The following is a 14666-nucleotide window of genomic DNA, read 5'->3' as shown; positions in this document are numbered from 1 at the left end:
AAAATACACCTATGGCCTCATCAATGAAGTCTAAGAACAAGCTTCAGGGAGCCTCTAACTATAAAGCATGGAAAACAAGGATGGACCTCATCCTTGCAAAGAATAAGGTATTGGATTTTGCACTAGGAAAGGTTGAGGAACCCTCAGATGATATAGGAAAGGAGAAGTACAAAGAAATTGATATTTTTGCCATGAACTTAATTGTGGATGGAGTCAAAGACAACTTGATTCCCTACATATCCACTCTAGACTCTTCAATAAAAATGTATGATGCTCTCTCAAAGTTGTTCACAATCAAGAATATTGGGCAAGTAGCAAGTCTCAAGAATGAACTTCGAACAGTTAAAATGACAAAGGACGATACAATGTCATATTTTGTAAGAATTGCCCGTATTAGAGATGAACTGCAAGCAATTGCTGAAGTAGTACCTAAAAAAGAACTTGTGATTGCTGTTCTATTAGGACTACCAAAGCCTTTGTAGCTGGAATTAGTAGTTGGAAGAACTCTCCATCATTCAGAGAAATGTGGTCTGCATGTATACAAGAAGAAGCTTGTCTTTCCTTGGTTGAAGGCAAACAAGAAAATGAAGAAAATACTTCAAATGCCTACTCTGCACATGCCAAGAAGAAAGGAGGATATAAGAAGTTTAAGGGACCAAAGAAAAATCAAGGGAAGATTGACCTCTTAAAAAAGAATGCTATCTTTGTCACAAGATGGGTCATTATAAGAATCAATGCCCTGATAATCTTAAGAACAAGAAGAGAGAAAGGGACCGGGCTACAATTGCTACAAGTGATAATCCTCTAAAAAAGTCTAAATTCGAAGATCGTGAAGTCAAAGACTTATTCTATCAAGTCTCTCAAGTCTAGGTTGATGTAAAATCAAGAGGGAGCTTCCCCACCTTTTTCACAAAAGATAAGTATCCTGTTCTTTATTTCTTTTCATTATTGATTCCCTCTATTTTTCTAAGTTTTATTTGTGCTTGTTTATAATCCTCTCTCTTGTGTTTTCCTTGGAAGGAAAGTTTGCAGGAATACTCTAAAATCAAGAGGGAGACTCCAAAAAAGGAAATAAACTTTGTTGTAGAGAAACCCTACAACATTTGTAAAAGAAGCAACTCAAGGTATGTTTAAGATCACATGATTTGTAGCTAGTCTTCTTTATATAAGAAGGTACGATCTTTTTGAAATATGCTTTATATTACTAACTCTCTCATGTCTAGGGTTTTGAATCATAAAGATTCTTGCTTGTTAGGGTGATTAATCTTTAGATTGAATCAACCCTTGTCATAATCTATCTTTTGTTCACTTTGATAAAACGGTAACCCTTTAGGGTTCACTATAAAGCCCTAGCCCTTTAATGTTTAGGGTTTATTGATGTTATGATGAAACCCTAACATCTTAAGGGTTTGTTGATGTCTAAGCTAAATGATGAGACACTAGATTTTTAGGGTTTGATGAATTAGAGTTTATGACAAAACCCTTGCAATAATTAATGTAAGATCCTAGGAATATACCCTAGCTGTATATGCTTCTGTTTGATTAAAACCCTAATTTGGTTGTTGTATATATTAAAGTTTTGATGCTTCAGTTATAATTGTGATCAATTTAGTTTTGATGTTTGTATCTAGGTTTTGCAACAAAACCCCCAGTAGAGATTGATATGAGGTTCTAGGGCATGATAAGGAAACCCTAGATGTAAAATGTTTTCCCTATGATTGAATTTAGTTGCTAATATCGAAAGTTTAGTTTTGGTAGAGGAATCTAGGGTTTGTGACAAAACCATAGCATAGATTGCTGTGAAAGTCTAGGACATGAAAAGTGTAACCCTTGTTGATTTTGTACCTAACTAGGTTTAGATTTTGATATCTAAAGTCTTAGTTATTATGCTCCCATTGTGATGACATGCTAACCCTATATTGATAAAGTTGACTTCATGCTCTATATTTATGCTTGGTTGTACTTGTTGTTGAAGATTTGCAGGGATGTTAAAGATGTTTACAAACCTCATAACTTAATGATGATGTTGAGCATGATGGAGAAAGGCAACTGTAATAGATGACTGTGTTGCCATGTAAAGATAAAAGGGAGGATGAATTTCTCCAATGTTATAAGAGAAAAAAGCGAAGTATGGCTGAGTTGCTGATGAATTTGTTCTCTAGTAGAGAAGAAGCTTGATAAAAGAAAGTGTATATCTCCCTAGTTCAAAGGGAGGGCATAATAAAGACCAGGAAGAAAGAATGAAGATTGGAGAATGGCTAAAGCACTACAAATGGTTGTTCATGATTAATGAAGTTGTGAACAAGATGTTTTGGAAAGTGTTGAGACTGGATTTGGTGCTGGAGAAGTTGGAGAGGAAAGCTTTTGTGAAAATTTGTTTGGATCAGGGTTGCGGGGGAGCGCCCCCCCTCGATCCCGCTCCCAATCCACGCTTCGGGCGGGAGCGACTCGGGAGCGTGCTCCCGACCTAAAAAAATTGCTCCCTGGTTTTTTTGGGAGCGATGGAGGGAGCGTCGCTCTAGGAGCGATTTTTCCAACCAGGGAGCGGTCGGGGAGCAATCGCTCCCGACCGCTCCTGGGTTGGAAAAATCGCCTTGTTTGGCGGAGAGCGACGCCCACGCGGGAGGGAGAGGCGATGGTGGCGTAGAGAGAAGGATGGGGAGGGGAGGGAAAAAAAGGGAGGGAGAGGGGGGGGAATAAATAAACCCTCTCCCTCTCATTATTCATTTCATTCTAAATTTCTAAGTGTGAGAGAGTGAGAGAGAGAGAGAATTTGGAGCAAGGAGAGGCATCATTGGGGAGATTGAAGAGCTTGCAAGAGATTGCAAGGGGAGATTGGAGGCCGAAGAGGTAGGATCTACACTCTAATCTATCAATTTTTTTTTATGTTCATTCCTAAATAAATAATTTTTTTTTTTCTCTATTTCCCATTCCCATTCCCATTCCATTTTTTTGCAGATTCAAAACTTTAAATTTCAAACATCATGGTTATATTGCTTGGCATTTTCTTCTTCTTGGCTCCTTTTTTGGTTATTATGGTGTTGGAGAGTAGAAAAAGGAGGGTTGAAAATGAAGAAGGGGATGAAGAAGTGGGTTATAGTGGATTTGATGAAAACTCCATAGAGGAGTACCTTGGTGAGGAGGAGCTGGAGCAGAGTGAACATGAGTCAGCTCAAAAAACTAAACAAGACCAAACCCCATTGTGGAAATATGTTAATAGGCTTGAAGCAGGGAAAGGGGGTGGAACCACTAAATTTCACTACCCCCATTGCAACAATAATTACACAGGTTCATACACCCGTGCCATAGAGCACGTTTGCGGGAAAAGGCCATGGGATGGAGATAAACAAATAGGAATCAAAACTTGTACAGGTGTGTCAACAACAGATGGAGCCAAATACATAAGGGAAGAGGAGGAAGCTCAATACAAATCTAAAAAATCAAAGGGTTTCTTTGAACCAAGCTCACAATCACATGCACTAAGAACTCTTTCAGCATCTTCCCATGGCAGTGGATATGGAGGCACAAGGTCACCAAACATCTCTTTAAGGCATAGGACCATATTAGATTTCCTTGATGGAAGGGTGTAGGAATGATGTGGATTCAAAAGTTTACAGGTTTCTCTTTGGATGTGGGATACCATTCAATGTTCTTCGCTCACCTTATTGGCATGAAATGGTTTCTGCCATAAATGATGCCCCTAAAGGATACAAGAGCCTTGGATGTGACAAGGCTAGAACCGTTGGAATTGATCACGAAAAAGCAAAAATATCACATTCTTTGAGTAGAATGACAAATTATTGGACTGAGCATGGGGTGTCCATTGTATTTGATGGATGGACAAATGTAAAAGGCAAGCCATTGATAAGTGTTCTTGCTGTGTCTGTTAGTGGTGCCATCTTTTTTTCAGCTATGATTACTCAGATAAGTTCAAGACTGACATCAACATTGCAGAACCATTACTTGAAACAATTGACCGTATTGGGCCATACAATGTCATCCAAGTCATCACTGATAATGCTCCTATTTGTAAGGCAGCTTGAGCAATTATTGAGGATAAATACCTCAACATATTTTGGTCTGGGTGTTTGGTTCACACAATGAACCTTTTGATGCATGATATTATTAAGAATAAAAACCAACAAATGGATTGCTGATTTGTACAAGAGAGGCAAAGAAGTGATAAAATTTATTACAAATCATAGCAATACCCATGGCCTTTTCCGCAGTGACTCAAGATTGGAGTTGTTGAAGATTGCGAACACTAGATTTGCTAGCTATTACCTCACCTTCAGGCGCCTTTTGAAGGTAAGAGAGTCATTGGCTAGCATGGTATCAAGTCCACACTGGCAGGTATTAAAGGAAAGGGCTACAAATGCAGTTGACAGGTAAGGTTTTGAACAGGTGGAGGAGACCGCTCTTGATGGTTAGTTTTGGGCACGTGTAAGGCAAGTATTGGAATTCACCAAGCCCATTTATCACATGATTTGGTTTGCAGATACAGATAAACCAACGATTGGGGATGTGTATGAGCAAATGGATACCGTGTTGGGGCAAATAAAGTATATTGTTCAAAAAGATGATCCCAACTTGTATACACTGATTCACAATTGTGTGTGTTCACGGTGGAATAAACTTAATGTTCTACTACATGCCTTGGCGTATATTCTTATGCCAAAATACTACTCTCCATCTTGGTTGGGCCAACTTGCACCAGGGGGTGGGTTTACGGTCAAACCCCATATAGATGAAGAGGTGTCTACAAGATATTTGCAAGCATTAGACAAGTTGATACGTGACAGGGAGGAATGTGCTAATCTGTGTCTTGAATTAAGCAGATACTTCAGTTGCACTGGTTTGTTTGGTTCCTTCCATGCAATGGAAGATAGAGACATATTTGATGCTCTCACATGGTGGGAAGCATATGGCGGCCAAGGACTTTTGCCGAAATTGGCAAAAAAAGTTCTCTCACAGGTTGTAAATACTTCTTCTGCAGAGAGGTGTTGGAGCAGCGACAACTTCATGCATAATGTGAGAAGAAACAGACTCAATGAAAATCGGGCAGAAATCTTGGTTTATGTGCACTACAACTTGAGGTTGTTGAGTCATTACTGTGATCGGGCTTATGAGGATCCAACATATAAAATTTGGGACAACCACCCAGAGGATGATAATTTAGAGGATGGCACTATACATCTTGAAGAACTAGAAGCAGAACTTATGAGAGAGGAAGATGAAGCAACAACCATGCCACCCCCACCATCCAGTAGCAGTGCTTGAGTTCCGAGTCTTGTTCCTTTGTTGTCGCCGCCTCCATGTACATCCTCACGTGGAGGGCATGTGCCTTCTGGTTCTGGTCGTGAGTCTATGCGGGAGGAGAATCCTAGAAGACCACGACGACCTCATTAGAAATTAGACATTATTCGTGGTGGCAAGAGGAAGATGTAGATGATAGATTTACTTGTGTTTTCTAGTTTCTAGTAGTTTTTATAACTGTTGACTCTTTCATATTTATTATGATATTTTTGTAAACAATATATGACAATTTAGGTTTGAAGTTTGAAGTTGGCAATTATAACTCATTGGTAATGAATTATGTATATGATGCTTCGTGAAAATTGTTTCATTTCATTTCATTTTATAACATTTCATTTCATGTTAGTTATTATTTGTTGTACTGGTTAAACTTAGCTTACAAGTACAACTTTGGTGATCAATGATGATAAATGTTATATATTGAATTTTGAAAGCTTGAAGTTGAACTTTACGATTGATGAATCATGATTGTATGTTACTAACTTGTGGAAGTGGGTGATGAAGATTATAACTTCTAGATGATTGTTGTTATATGGTTCAATCTATGTTTTGTTTTGTTTTTTGTTTTTTATTTTGTTTTGTTTTTGTTTTTTATTTTGTTGTTGTTATATCTAATTCATTATTCTACATGTTTTTGTTGACATATATGTATCAAAATATTATATATATATATATATATTATATAAAAAACGCTCCGGGAGTCGCTCCCAAACCGGGAGTTTTTGAAAATGTCGCTCTCGCACCCGTTTTCGCTCCTGCTCCCAAGGAACCCTGGTTTGGATTTAATGATAGCCTAAGTAGCATCAAAATAGTTGAAGACCCCGAAGATTATGCTAGCATACAAGAACATATACATTGAAAATTTGAATATTGGTTGGGGTCGTGAAGCGACAATATGTGCCAACAGATGAACAAATAGCTGATGTGTTGACGAAATCTCTTCCCAACAAGAAGTTAGTTTTAGGAGCATGCTTGAATTGGAGGATATTTCTGATTTGGTTGAGAGGGAGAGATAAGTACCATAAAATTGCCTGTATGATGGGTACGTGGGAGGACATCGTGGCCTGGTTAATATTGAGATCTTTGTTGATGTCTAGATCCCAGAGGGAGGGTATCGGTTGGAGCTTCGATTTAGTGTTGATACTTGGATCCCTGTAAGGGTTGGTGTCAGGGTATGGAGGCCTAGATGGTATATATATCTTGTTGGATTACTACCAAGGTTGTAGCTTGATGGTACCTATAGTGGCAAATGCCTATGCGACAGCTTAGTCCCTGTTGGGAGGATACCTTGGCAGTGAGGGTATCCCAAGCATTGCGTATGTTGTTCTACTCTTCTTAAGAACATTTCAAATTGAGGTCAACCTTGTACCGGTTGAACAATTATGAATACCTCCCTAGTTAAGAGGGAGTTTTGAGAAATGTAACTAGTATCGGTCTTCATAATTGTATTCGAGTCATGATATAATGTATTTATCAAAAAGAAAGAAAATAAAATTTATTATAAAAGAAAAATTATTTATAAGCATTGGTTTCATGTTTTGTTTATTTTGTTTTAGGTCAAAGCACCCATTGAGGGATTCTAGGGTTTATGTCTTCCATAGTCCTTGTAATTATTATCTAGACCCTTCTTGGGCTTTGTATGTCAAGAAAGGAATACATTTTTGAGTCAAAAATTGTATTTTACGCCTCCTCCACCAAGTCGGACTCATTAGGAGAATTCAACCTCACAGAATGACCATAAAAGTAGTGCTACTCGACCTCATTTGGAGACCAATCAAACAAGTTCGATCTGTAATTGCAAGAGGAAGAAATAAGTGCGAAATTCCAAGGAAAGAAGGGGAAACCCTAAATCAAAGAAGGAGGAACCCTACGAAGGATTTGAAGACTATTTTTCTCTCTCTTTTTGCCACACATGTGAGTTTTTGGGTTGCTGCAGGAGGGCTGAAGTTTTAGATATGCAGTAGGTCCAAAAATATGAGTTGTTGCAGGATTGAAGCAGTTTGACTAGAGTTGACTATTGTAGTGTTCCTAATCATATTGGGAGGCTGACTTGGTGGATTGGAGGAGGTCTTTTGGTTTGGTCAAAGGTCTTGGTTATCACATTTGATTTGGTTCTAAAAGAAGATAAGATAAAGTTTTTGGGTTTTCCTGTAGAAGAGGGGTTTAGCCCTGGTTGAGAGCCTAAATCTTGTGTCTCTATTTTGTTGATCTTCATGTACTTATGTTTTTGGTAGCTGCTTGATGAGAAGAAGATAATAAGAATTCAAAGATAATCACAAGTAACAATCTAGATAAGAAAATATTTCTGCCTTTTGATTTTCTAACCACTAAGGACTATTCTTATCTTGGATTTTTAATCCTCAAAGAATATCGGTCCTCTTCGACCACTCTTATCTTGGATACCCTGTCAGACCCTTAAAGAGTGTCGGTTATAGATGCTTATCCAATCCTCCATTCTCCTTACTAGTGCCTTCACTAAGACTTACGACTATTAGTCTTGGTCTAGTGCTTGACACATGGAGAATGTGGTGTCCCTCATCACTCCCTCTTAAACAAGGAGGCTTCAATCATAAACTTATTTTGTCTCGTTCATTAGGTACATGTTTTGTCCTGGAGATCTTCAAGTAGTAGTTACATGACTTCTTCTTGTATCATCATATTGTTCTTGAGCTTCGACCTTCTTGGATGTTATGTAGCAAAACTTCTTCCTCGAACTATCTTTGTGATAGGGTTCTCGACTCCTAATAGCATCCTGTCATATCAAACTTCGCGATTCCTAGATTTTGTCAATCATTGTCAACAAATGGTTTATCTGTCATCTTCAAGGAGCCAAACTTCCTGACGACTGCTACATGATTCAACCTTTTTACTCAATATTAAACCTTTTTACATGATTCAAAAGCCCAAGAAGGGTCTCTTTAAAAGTACAATGATTCTATTGATTCATAATAAATCCTTGAAGTCCTCAATGGGGACTTTGACTTAAAACATGATGACCCAAGCATGAAACCCATGCTTTAATAAGTCATAATAATAATAACAAAAAATCTTTTCTTAATTCTTTTGAGAAGTACATTACATGATGACTCAAATACATTAATGAAGACCGAACCTAGTTACATTTTCCAACAAATGCTAGTCAACAGACAAAAGTTCAGTCAACAAAGATCTTCGGTCTTGCGGTCGACATTATGAGCTCAATTCGGCCTGTTGTCAATGTCTTGAAGTCAGATCTAAGCTGCATTCAGATTCAGTCAAATGTCAACTCGGTCAAACTTGGTCAACTTTCAAATTTCAGTCAAATTTGTCCTTCTTTTTTCATTCATGTGACTACTTCAGATGATATGTCAATTGTTGATTGGATGATCGAATTGGATGTTTTCTCGTGTATTTATAGTGGTCAAATAGGTGCCCTTTTTGACCAAGGCTCACCTCTAATGGTGGGGACAACTTAGGCTTCTTGGAGCCTACATGAACCATTATAAAAATTTGAATTTCTTTTAATATTCATAATTTCTTTTTGCTGATTTGGAAGGCTCCTTGGCATGCGGGAATACCTCCCGATGCTTTAAAAAATCAACAATTTTTGGCCACCAGTTGCCAGCTACTTCCTCGCTATGCGATGCTCCTTTGCAACTAACCCTGGCTTGTTCTCACTGTGTTGTGGCAAGTCCTCTGACGACTGTATGCAATCCATGAGAACGGGTTCTTGGTGGCTGTGGGTCAACTGCAGGTTTGTTGGTGGCTAGCCTATTGGCCACCACAACTGCCAACTCTTTTCTTATTTTTTATTTTTACTCAAAAAGCAAAATTCGGCTCCCCTCGCGATACGTTGAGCTAGTTGGTTGATGGCTGATGGTTGCCCTAGTGGCCTTGCATGTGACTAGGGACGGCTTTGGATTTTCAACCCCCCCTTTGCATGCAGTTCATTACGGCTAGATCTATTGCAAACTCCATTGTTGGATGGCAACGGATTCCACAGGTTGGTTGGCTGGGGGCTAGTCTGTCGACCACCACAACTGTCAACCCCTTTTTTATTTTTAACTTGTGGCACTATATAGTTTTCACTTCAGTTATTGTACAATGGTTTGTACGATCTTCTGCACTCCGCAAAATAATTTTTTCTGCCATGTACGATCACGACCAAACCTGGCCTTGGTGATCCTGTACAAAGAATTTTGAGATCGGTCCCTTAGAGTTCTAGCTCTGATACCATGTTAGATTCCATTAAACCTAGCACATGGTAAATATTAACCTAACAGATTGCATATCTACAGAATTACTTACATAGCTAGGTTCTTAACTTAGTTAGCAGAAGCAAAATTAAAATAACCAATCTCATAAAAATGACATGCAAATTCTGCCCAATCAAAGTTTTTCATTATAATCCAAACTTACTTGAGCTTCTATCCTAGGATGATGGCCCAACTAAGGAATAGCTTATAACCCTGGATTAGATCTGGCTGATCAACTCTCTCTGGCTGATCCGAATCTCCTTGCCACCCTTCCTCGGACGAAACATTCACTTAGAAGGCTCTCTCAATCTTGTACTGCTGTAGTGTGTCTTTCCCCTTCCCCTAGCCTTTGTTTTTATAACTTTACATTGAACTAAATCCTTAACCCTAATCTCCAAAATGATTGACAACCGAGTTTAGATCTCACCTCACTTGAGATCAATGGCTGAGATTAAAACATAATTACTAAAGTAATTTACTTTACTTTTCCTTAAGTTTCTTTAGCTCAATTAGCTAACATAATAATACGTGCTTTTTCCTAAGTTAGACTTAGCCTAAGTTACATTAGCAACTTGTTCACACTAGAGCAAGTACCTAAGGAGATTGTGGGTGACTTCTGCATGCCTAGACACATAGGCCTATGCAGAAGTACCTTCCCGAGCTACAAACATCAACAGTTACTGAGAGCCTTGAACACAACTATTTTTTATTGATTTAAAAAGGGACTACTTCCCTGTCGCCAAATGGTTTCAGACCGATATCTCTATGCATTACAATGCAGAAACTGATTTCAGAGTAGTGGCTAATAGGCCAAAACCTCCACTTACAAGAATTATATTGGATGAACAAGAATTTTGTGGGTAACAATTGCTTTACCAAGTGTTAAAAGCCCAAGAAATATTGTAATTCAACTGTTCAGGTGTTCGATGAAGGATGAACATAGTGATGGATAAGTTCAATTTGCATAGTCAGTACCTCCGTTTGTTTAGCAACCAGCTGACCAATATCAAGTATGTAAACAAAACTCTCCCTTCTAGAAGGTCAGACTAATTGATGTATAGTGTGTGTGATCATCTTCTACGAGTGGCTTAGCTGTTTGTTAACAATTTTCAATATGGATATATAAAAGATATTTACCCACATTTGCTTGTATGTGATTCAGTATCTTTGATTCTATGCATGTGCATTCGTTTTGTTCTCTGTGAGAGGGTTCAAGGACTATTCTAAGTATATTGTGGACTAGGAGCATATGCTGCTAGCTGTATGCATGTAGCTGTTGCTTTTGTGGAGATGTTATCGAGAAACTTTATTTAATGACCTGAAAACAATAAAAGAATGAAACACAGTATGTGGATTCAATCCTTGAAAATCTATTGCCGATGGCATTTTCCATTTGCCATGTTGAAGCTTTATCTTTTCTATTATTCTTAACTTTCGAGTACCAGCATGTGTGTTTGGATGTTTTGTACAGGTTTTGAAGTGGATCCAAGTTTTTAGTTTCCATAAGCTCTCTGAGAAGTGTCTTTACAATTTTGTTTATCAAGCTGTATTTTTCGTAATTTATTAATAATATACCAAATTTCATTCTGCATATGCATTCCTGTGCATTCCAACATAGCTTCAAAAAGGGCACAAGAACATCGTTCACTGATTTTCCAGCCCATCCTTTCTCCTTTAATCAAAATACAATAGCAATCTCTCACAATCCCATAATACCATCTTAAGTACAAAAAACATTAGCCACTTGAGAACAGATACATGTCTGCGTCCCATAGGACAGAAGCAAACTGACCCAAAACTGCTAACAAAACGTAGTGTGAAAATATTCAGAGATGTGACCATCGATAGATTCCTGAATGTGCCACAAACCCATGTCCATGCTAAGCCCAGCCCTTGGAAGTGCATCAGCATCCTTGTTCCTTTCCCTGTAAACATGTACAAAGGATATCCTGTTAAATGAGGAGCTTGCCAGTGTTATCTCATCATAAACTGGTCTTAAAATATAGTTATCCATCCTATAAGTTCCATTTATCGAACTAATAACAACAGAAGAGACAGCAAAGAGTTGAGTGTGGTCTACACTTTTATCGGCTGCTAGCAGCTAGTGTAAATGACTAAAGGCATTGGTCCAGTTAGATTATTTGTGCCACTTTCCAGGCCTCTGAACTTGAAAACATGTTCGTCCCTCAGATAGAGTACCCCAACAGCTCCTAAGAGAGAATTTCTTGACCTGCTCCATCAAAAAAAGCCCAAGAATCACTTGTGTCAATCTGTTCTTACTTGATTTCTTTAGTCATTTTCTCATATTTTGTTTGACAGAAATTTTCAAGGATAACCATGCTCTGGTGTCTGAACAGCACACTAAATTGTATGGATTGAAAACCAAAGCATTCCAGGCCAACCATAATCCCCATGCATGCCTTGATAGAGACACTGGTTTATTAACCTATTAGGCCATTGAGCTTCTCCAGCTCCTTCCATAGCTGAAGAGTATTACGACAGTCCACACACAGATGATCAATAGATTCAGATCACACTTTGCATGGAATACACCTCCTATATCATTGTGCCTCTTTTCGGTAGTATATCCCAGGTTAAAACTTTCTTCCAGAGAGCCTGCCACATAAATATGTGGGTTTTTAAAAGGGCATTTAAATTTCTGAATGAGTTCCCACCACTGCACTACCTGTTGCTCCTCCATGGAAACAGTTAATGCCTGATATCCAGCTTCTGGGGTATAACACCCATCAGGTAGATAATTTTGCCCATAATAACTTAATCTCCTCATCATTAATCCTCACTTGACTAATCCACAGATAATAAATAAATCTTCCAAACTCTTCCACTTCTGCCTACAAATGGTAGTCGAGTTTGGGTTTGCTAACCGATTGAAGTTGAACTTTCTGTTATTAACATAATTTCTCTTTATCATCTTCTGGAATTGAGAAATGGTGGTAAACTGACCTCACGCCAATCTGTGCAAGATAATTATGTCTATTCAAAGTGATTTTTTCCCTTTATAGTTGCTCTATTTAAATTTTTTAATCCATATACGTTCAGAGATGACTATTCTTATGCTCAATGTATGGACTTCTTGGAACCAAAAACCAGTTTGCATAATCTGTTAAGATCAAACAAGGATGCTTTCATACCTGACTAGGAGACATGGATGCCTTTAATCAGCACTGTGGAAATGTATTTACAAAATGGATTTTCAAATGAGTATTAAGAAGCAAATGAAGGATTATACAAATGCATTTTCTTAAGATACTTTCAAGTTTTATTCAAAATCAATCTGGTTGGTAAAGTAAATTGCATTGTCCTTTCTATCCTGCAATATACTGATCAATTCCGATAGAACCTTGATAGCAGGATGTGATATTTACCTGTATTATGAGTTCTTTGATTTCCTGATATTTTCTGGCATGAATTCATTTGATATTGGTGCAAAAGGTGGTCATTAAGAGCTATAGTTCTATTTTCATTGGTTTCCAGGTGTTTATAACTTTTATCCACTTAGGAATTGGACCCTTGATTCCAGAAAGCTTGATTACTTCCATCCATTAGATGTAGATTCTTCGGCTTTGCAGAGACATTGCTGATTATTGTCTATTGATATTATATTTTGTCGGTTTACAGGTTCAAGGTGTTCCTGTTGTATTTGTTCAAAAAAATTACTTGCTTCTTGAACCTCCTTCTGAATATCAGCATCAAATTGCTAAGATGACTGAAGCTGAACGCATCCATATGATGGAAAGAGAATTCAAATTGTTGGAAGCCCGTGAAGCAAAGAAGACTGCAACCCAAGCAGATGTCACCAGTGCACCTGGAATTTTAGGGGATGAAATGCCAAAGAAAATAGAGTCAAGAGATAGGAGCAAGAGTAAGAATATGTTAGCAGTGAAAGATCGACCCAGATTCAAAAGGAATAAAGCAAAGGTGACATCGCTTGACATGACTTTAGCTTCAATTTATTGATTGGTTTTATTTACACTGACAACTTTCATAGGTAAGTTAGAGGAATTTCCATTTTTCTTGAGATTGTTTGAACTTTGGAATATATTGTCCTAAGTTACTTGAAACGTGGAGATGGAAAAAGTTTCTGAAATTGTAACAGTTTAGGCAATAGGCCTCCTTGATTTATGCTTACATCTGCTGGTCAATTATCCATTTGTTGGTTGCCATGTCAATCTGCTTCCTTCGCCAATTTATTCATACATCTTTCCCGTTTGTAATCTTCCATCTCGCTATTGTCTATATTTGCCTTTCGTAATCTTTCTCTTTAGTATTTAAAGCATTGCATTTAATATTTGAATTTTTTTTTGAATTAAATATAATATAAACTTACCTGTCATGTATGCAAGCATTATGTCATGCCCTCCTTATATTTGACTGATGTCTTTGCATACACAAATGTATGGCTTTTGTGCCAAACATTTCCTTGATGTCTTGGGAACAAATGGTTGCTCTGATGCCACTGTCACCCAACTTAAACCAAAAGAACAGACATGAAATAATAGTGAAGTGTCTTTTTCAAAATTGGAGTCACTTTCATAAGTTTAATAGCTGGTCTGTCAAACTTTCATTAGAGGAAATTTCAGCCTAAAAGTGTTCATGAAATTTTTTTGTACATAATATGTAAAGTTGTAAACCAATCAAAATCCTTTAAATTTAAAAAGAGGTATAAATATTTTGGAGGGGAAAAATATTTTTTTAAATGTATTTTTGGCTTATCTCCTTATAGGTTTACTCAAATTTGAAATGTAGACACTTGATGGATGCGGAATTAAATTCCACATCCAAAGAACACCTATTGTGCATACTTCTGAGAAGACTCACAATGATAAAAATTGAACATATATTAAAAAATGTGTTAAATTTCATATCCAACGATCACCCATTGTGCATACTTCTGAGGAGATCTACAATGATAAAAATTGAAGATACATTAAAAAAACGTGTTGAACATGTTTTTTTTATATATATTCAATTTTTATCATTGTCGGCCTTCTCAGAAGCAATGTTATCAGAACTAAACTGGTTCCGGCAAAACTGGCCGGTTCGATCGGTTTGGAGGCAAAGCCGATCTGAACTGGAAAAGACCGGTTGGATACC

General features: G+C 37.7%; 1 protein-coding gene across 4 annotated transcripts in view; it reads left to right on the top strand.

Moving 5' to 3' along the window:
- The window catches only part of LOC149244636 (uncharacterized), a 110093-nt gene that overhangs the window by 25040 nt on the left and 70387 nt on the right, over nt 1-14666 (top strand). For all 4 annotated transcript variants that reach the window (XR_016246756.1, XM_089374940.1, XM_089374941.1 and 1 more), the window contains exon 5: nt 13191-13490. Coding sequence is in view for 3 of the 4 variants with exons in the window: in XM_089374940.1 (XP_089231066.1) it covers nt 13191-13490 (300 nt within the window). In the remaining variant the exon portion in view is untranslated. The remainder of the gene's footprint in view (nt 1-13190; nt 13491-14666) is intronic.

Source organism: Pinus tabuliformis, chromosome 8 (assembly GCF_031772625.1).
Source record: "Pinus tabuliformis cultivar Carrire ecotype Pingquan chromosome 8, CPIR1, whole genome shotgun sequence".
NCBI lineage: Eukaryota > Viridiplantae > Streptophyta > Pinopsida > Pinales > Pinaceae > Pinus > Pinus tabuliformis.
This window is presented reverse-complemented; position numbering and strand designations above follow the sequence as displayed.